General features: G+C 40.7%; 1 protein-coding gene across 1 annotated transcript; it reads left to right on the top strand.

Moving 5' to 3' along the window:
- The first annotated feature begins 2,176 nt into the window (after window positions 1-2,176).
- On the top strand, window positions 2,177-3,402 carry LOC128520015 (adenosine receptor A2b-like). Its single transcript, XM_053494024.1, has 2 exons — window positions 2,177-2,502; window positions 2,583-3,402. The coding sequence occupies exons 1-2, from the start codon at window positions 2,177-2,179 to the stop codon at window positions 3,400-3,402; spliced, it is 1,146 nt and encodes a 381-aa protein (XP_053349999.1).
- The last annotated feature ends 3,395 nt before the right edge of the window (window positions 3,403-6,797 follow it).

Raw genomic sequence — 6,797 nt, 5'->3', positions numbered from 1 at the left:
TGAAGTGAGAGGAAGCTGATAAGTGTGGGCTATGAAAGCAAGTTTATTTTCATCCAGCAGAGCCTGAGATAGACAGTGTGAGAGGGAGTCGTGGATAGGGATTATCCGAGGAAAGATTTAAAACTTCTGCAGAAAAAAAATCCGTTTTATCCACCTTATCAGGTAATTTAATTCACTCTTTCCATCAAATACATACTTACATCTTACACGCCCTGTACTTACTCTGTAGCCGCACTTAATAGGCTCATATATCTTTTAAAGACAAATTGTGTGCCATCCTTGTTTTTGACATCACTATTGCTAAAATGGTTGTTAAACATACATTGCTTTTCCTAACAAACACATCTCCTGTTGTGCACTTGAGTGGACTTTAATGAAATTTTTCAGGTCAATGTTGGTTCCTTGGCGCTTCATCGATTCACTAGATAATTATGTGTGCCTGAATTACTCAGGGAAGATTACAAATTTTTAAAAACCCATTAATTATTCCATGTAATCAATTTGTAAGAGCAGTGAAACAACGAAAAACGAGGCATACCTCGAATTTTTGCGGGCGCACACGCACACACAGAGCAGAAAAGCAGTGGATTAAGGCATTGCTCATTAATGTGAAATGCTCATGGCCATTTCAAAACTGATTAGTGTCACTAGCCTGTTGAAAAGCTGAAGCTCATTATGATGAGCAGTGATAAGTGTCATATCGAAAGCCTGTGGAGTTATTTTAACATCCATTTTCTATATTTCTCTCCATTCTTTTTTCTTTTCTTTTTCCTTTTACTGCCATTTGTCTAAATACACAATGAATTAAATTTCTGTCAAACTAGTGAGGGCATTATATGACAAGCTGTCCATAAAAGCAACTGATCTGTCTTTGGGCTTTTGAATGATAACAGTTAGCTTAGACACGTTTGCTAAAAAGTACACCTGAGCATTTATGTAGTTATCCAATGAGGTAATGGTGCAGTGTTGAATTGCAGAAAAATCATGCAGCTACATCCATCAGGCTTAACATTAAAACCATCACCAGGTGGATTGAATAGTATTGAAAGCCAACCGATGACAGGGTCGTGGGCACCCAAGACTCACCCATGCCGACTGGGATCAAAGGCCAGCCCATCCAGCCCATTTGCACAGAAAAACCAGTACAGCAGAAATCACAGAAAAAAAGTGAATGCTGGCCAAGCTAGAAAGGCACCAGAACACCCACTGTGCCACAGCCTGCCAAGCATGGGGTCCAGCAGGCAAAGAGCCCAAAACCAGCCTCCCAACCCCCCAGATCCCAATCTGATCAAGCATCCAAGGGCTAGACACACAAATGATTTGATCCAAGGAGGCACCTCTCCACAACTTACAGCACTCAAGGTTCCGCCGTCAATGTCCTAGTGCCAGGCCTTGTGGAGTGAAGGGGAACCAAAACTTTAGGTGTTTTCAAAATGATGGTTTTAAAACTGATCAACGTACAGGTCATGAGCTTCAGGTAAATTCCACCTCAAACATTAACATGGTGAAAAATGGGATCTTAATCACTTTAACAGAAGCATGGATGATGTGCCAGAAGTGCTCCAGAAGTCCATAGATTTTCATACACAACACTAGGAAGTATTTACATAAAATGGTGTGAAGGAAAAAATAGCTGTTAAATGGCAGTTCTGTGGGGGCAAACACCTTCTATCTAATGCGAGATACCCGAGAAGAATGACCAGACTGGTCTGAGCTGACCGGGTCTCCACAGGAACTCAAATAACCACTCAAATCAATGATGAGCAGAAACGTATCACACATCATGGTGAACCTTAAGGCGGATGGGCTACATCAGCAGAATACCACATTAGGTTCTATCCCCTGTCAACCAAAAACAGGACCCTGAAGCTACAGTGGGAACAGGGACACTGAAACTGGACATATGAAGACTGGAAAAAGGTCAAGTGATGTTTTTCCAATCTTCAACTGTCCAGTTAAAATTAGAGTTCTGTTTTATTCTCCTCATAGCATTCTTTTATCTCCTCTACATCCTTTGCAAAAAAGGATGGCCGTACGAGATTAAAGGATTAAAGCAGGGAGTTTTCCACACTGCTGTTACTGAGCAATTGTGCACCATGCTTCCTTACTCTTAATATCTTGAATTATTCACTCCTTTCAAATAAAAGTGTTTTTCTATCTTCCTTACCCAGGTACCATGCATCAGGTGTGGCTCTTCTCCATGGCACAGTGTGTGCTCTCAGCATCTGTGATTGGCTTGAACGTTAGGTTGTGTATGCTCTTAGGATCAGACAGCCATGTTAAGAGTGTTTCGTCTTGTCTAAAGCTCTGTTTGGGCTGGGTGGGAGCTATCGGGGGTGCCATGGACATTCCAGTTAATATGCTGCTGAACCTGAGGAGCACCCAGTGCTTGTACACGTGCATCATGCTGGTGTGCTTCCCCTTGCTGGTCAGACAGTTCACTGTGTGGCTGCTGGTGCTTCTCACCCTCAACACACACCTACACTGCCGATTAGGCCACAGGTGAGTTACAACTTCTTGACTGGAATTTGTTCACATCTGGATGTAGGCCAGGTCTAAATACTTGTTTACATGTTTTTCAGGTATGCAGGTTTGGTAACACGTCGGCGGATGCTATGCCTGGTGCTTCTCACCTGGATTTGCTCTGTTGTAACTGCCTTCTCACAGTTTATCGTGGGCAACTCAGTGGACACCTGGGGCATGGATGAGTTGGGATTTATCTGGCCCAATCAGACTATACATAAGCCCCAACCTCACCCCAAACCTCAATCAGTGATTGGCAAGTACCTTCCTTATGGTGGATTCCTGTCCAAGTTCCTGATGGAAGACCTGAACAACCTCACCTATGCAGAAATTCATGGCAGCCACTGGGGTGTCTGTGCTCATGACACAGTTCTCAGCCCAACATTTTTGGTCTATGTCTATGATGTTGCTGTTCTTTTTATTCCCCTACTCATTCTACTGGGCTTATATGTAGATATTAGCTGTGTGATGTCACGACAGACTATGATGAGTCTCTCTGAGCTCCAGATGAAAACCTCAGGCTGGTCCCGCTCTCTAGTTCTGTCCTTATGTCTCCTGGTTCTCCTGTGCCTTCCAGTACACACCATCCATGCTTTGCATCTCTTTGCCCCCAGCAGTCAGTGGCCTCTTTGGGCAAATTATATGGCCTCTATTCTCTTCCAGACTTATGGTTTGGTTCCTCCAGTCCTTTTTATTTTTTCTCCTAAAAAAGCAACTTCAGGTTGCGAATCTCTGGCTCTAAAAACAGCAAGGCCTATTCCTCCAAAACCCTTGAAGTTCTGTTTACCTGAGCCAATGCCAAAAGGCAAAACACATCAACGGGTGATGCCATTATGTTGGTTTTCACAAAATCCAAATGCATTTCATTGTTCTGAATGATGTTTAATGGGCTATAACCGGTGGTGGACGAAATACACAAATCTTATACTTAAGTAAAAGTAAAGATAACCTTGGTAAAATATGATTTAGTAAAATTTTACTCATGACAAGTCCTACTTTTACATGGACAAAAGACCTTTCCTTTAAATTAAGTACAGAACTTGTTTGAGCTCACTGTAGCCTTTAAGTCATAGTAAAATATAAATTCCTCCACTTGAGCTTTCAAACACCTGATACATGATTAAGTGTTTTATGGAGGGAAGACAAATCATGCAAGTATGTTGTCAGCAGGTGGTGATATTACCACCTCAAGTGCTACACACTTGGATAGGTAACAAACGCCATGCAGAAATGTAGTGAATTAGAAAGTATGTATATTTGTTGTACTATGTACTGAAGTAAAAGTGAAAAGTATACACCAATAAACAGTAACTACTCAGATTTTAATGTGTACACATATTTGGAAATTGTACTTAGTTACTTTTTCCAGCTCTGGCTAAAACTCATTTTAAAAACCGGTGTTGCTGCTGTGACTGTGATGCATGCGCTATGAAAATAATGTAAGCAATTCTTCCAATAATTTTTGAATAATTATAAAATTTCCTGTCAGCTGGCTGTAATTCTCAAATTAATATTCCCCTGACAACCAGCTCAAATAGCAGTAATGGTGCTGTCCTAATCGCACGCCTCGGAAGGATTAACTGGCTACTATAGCCCAGAGATGAAGACTGATCTGAGCATGTTTAATTAAACCAAGAGTAATAATAACATCTAGGATGGGAGGCTGTAATAATTGTATTCTAACATAATTGACCTCAGATTTCATTGCTATTTGATTAAACATGTATTTCTTGTATGTAGCCTGAATAAAATGCATAGCTCTCTACTAATTGGGTTCTTTATTATATCGGACAGAGCGCCGACAAAAAAAAATGTCCATGTCTTGATACTCAAATTGTACAAAGGTCTTGGCTCTTTTCCCTCTCATTTCACGCACTTACTCTCCATCTCCCTTTTTTTTTTTAGACAGAAAGCCCCTCTTTCGTCCTGTGCATTTTACATTTCACTGCATTATGATTTAAGTGGTCCCTTCTGACTATTGCTTCATCCGTCTCCACTGTTCATCGCTCGCTCTTTCTCGCTAAAGCTTTTTCTGTCTCACAGAAGTGTAGGCCACACAGATCCCTTGCTGCACAGCACCACTGAAAGGTGTAGGACGAGAGAAAAAAAGCGAATTCTCCATTCTGCTTGATGGAGAAGCCCATTCGATTGTACTGTGGGCTTGAAAAACCTTTCTGTTCCCTGCTGGCTAGAACAGCTCCCCACTGTTACCACACCACTTCAATCTAGCCATAGGATTTAATCTTAGCCAGGCTTTCTGCATGAACGAGGTCACTCCACTGAAGTAAGGAAAGGGAAATTTAGGAAAATAACAAAGTGTCGACATAAGCCATCAGTACTTAAAGGTGAGGTACCGTGTGTCATATTAAAATATTTATATCGATTTTGTTTACTTTTTGATAATGTGCCTATTCTTTAGGCATCTGAAGGCAAAATACTATCTCCCATTTTTCTAGGATCCAGCTCCAAAATGCAAGAAATAATAATAATTTGAAAAATTTCACAGCGAAACAAAAACGAGACCATAAGCATCTTCATACGTATCACCTATTTACACTATATGGACAAAAGTATTTGGCTAAACCTGCAATTACATTGTATCCAAATACATCAATATAGAGTTGGTCCCTCTTTTGCAGCTATAACAGCCTCCACTCTTCCTGGAAGGCTGCCCACAAGACTTTGCCGTGTTTCTGTGGGAATTCATGCCCATTCATTCTGGAGAGCATTTATGAGGTCAGGAGCCGCTGATTTTGGGCAAGAAGGCCTGGCTCGCAATCTCCGTTCTCCTTCCCAAAGGTGCTCGATGGGGTTGAGGTCAGGGTCCTGTGTGGGCCAGTCAAGTTCTTCCACATCGAACTCATCAAACCATGTGTTTCTAGTCCTTGCCTTGTGCACTGGGACACAGTCATGTTGGAATAGAAAAGGGGCCTTCCACAAACTCTTGCCACAAATCTTGAAGCATAGCATTGTCCCAAATGTCTTGGTATGCTGGAGCATTAAAATTGCCCTTTACTGGGGATAAGGGGCTTGATTAAAACATCTGAATCCAATAATTAACAGGTTTGACCAAATACTTTTTCCATATAGTCTATGTTAAAGTATAACTAAAGTGTAACTAAATCTGAAATTCGGCATCCAGCATGCCGATATATATATATATAAATAGGCATGCTAATCGCCTGTATTTCATTTGTATTAATTTGTTTTTAAATAAAGCATTTTATGAGTGTTCCATAACCTGTGCATGTTAACAGTGTATTTAACAATGTACATATATGTGTATATAACAGTATGTTATGGGTAGAGTGCAAAAACTATCATTTCAAACACTGATTCTTATCAGAGATGATGGATTTTTTTTTATTCTGTTTTTGTATTATAAATAAAATATTAGTAGCAGAGAGACCAGGCTGACGAAACATGACCAGTCCCCATTCATCACATCACCTCAAAGCATTCCCGTTAAATAGTACAGATCAAAAGGAATTTTAAACTATTATATATTGATGATAACTAAAACCTGGGCTTTGCCTACTTTAGGATGTGAAACTATAATGAAAAGTTACAAAATGACTGCCGTAACCACGTTGGCTTATGAGGGAATCACTAAACCAAGTGGGCTTCTGGGATGGGCTGAGTCTGAGAAAGGTCAGCGCACATCTCCCTGGCTCAGTACGCAAGTTTAATGAATAGTTCTTGTATTATTAAATCACAGTGACTGGAAGGGTTATAAAACATTTTCCAGCCATCTGAAACGCTTCATTTGTTCTAATGAGTAAAACCGATGAAGCCCTTTTGGATAAGTGGTGTAGAGTCTTAACAATTATAAAAATGAGTCCAATCAACTGAGTCTACTGACACCAGCGAAGAGCTTTCACCACTCCTACATGAAGCTTCTTCAGTGTTATATACCCCTAACTAATGAAGTGCTTCGATAGGTGGCAAAGCATTTTCAGAATGATAACACATGCCCAGTCACTTTAAACTAACACTACATGACCTGCAAAATGACCTGGGTGGCCCAAAATCATCTTAGACCTATTATTTGACTTAAACCTACAATGTTGATAAATCCTGATATGACCAGATAGAAAATGGCTAGGAAGAAATTGAGTGGATATCAAGAGCAAATTAGGTATTTCTGGTTATACCATTATGGTTGTGCACAGTGGTGTAGTGGTTAGCACTGTGGCCTCACACATTTAGGGTGCCCGCCACGGGTCCATGGAGTTTGCATGTTCTCCAAGTGTTTGCTGGGTTTCCTCCAGGAG

The sequence above is a fragment of the Clarias gariepinus genome, chromosome 4, assembly GCF_024256425.1.
Source record: "Clarias gariepinus isolate MV-2021 ecotype Netherlands chromosome 4, CGAR_prim_01v2, whole genome shotgun sequence".
Classification (NCBI taxonomy): Eukaryota; Metazoa; Chordata; class Actinopteri; order Siluriformes; family Clariidae; genus Clarias; species Clarias gariepinus.
The sequence above is the reverse complement of the archived record's forward strand: the minus strand, read 5'-3'. Positions and strand labels throughout refer to the sequence as shown.

What these genes read in the sequence shown, in the direction of transcription:
- LOC128520015 (XM_053494024.1), top strand. Translation starts at nt 2,177, where the DNA reads ATGCATCAGGTGTGGCTCTTCTCCATGGCACAGTGTGTGCTCTCAGCA. An exon ending in CACTGCCGATTAGGCCACAG is followed by an intron (nt 2,503 to 2,582) that starts GTGAGTTACAAC and finishes CATGTTTTTCAG; the next exon opens with GTATGCAGGTTTGGTAACAC.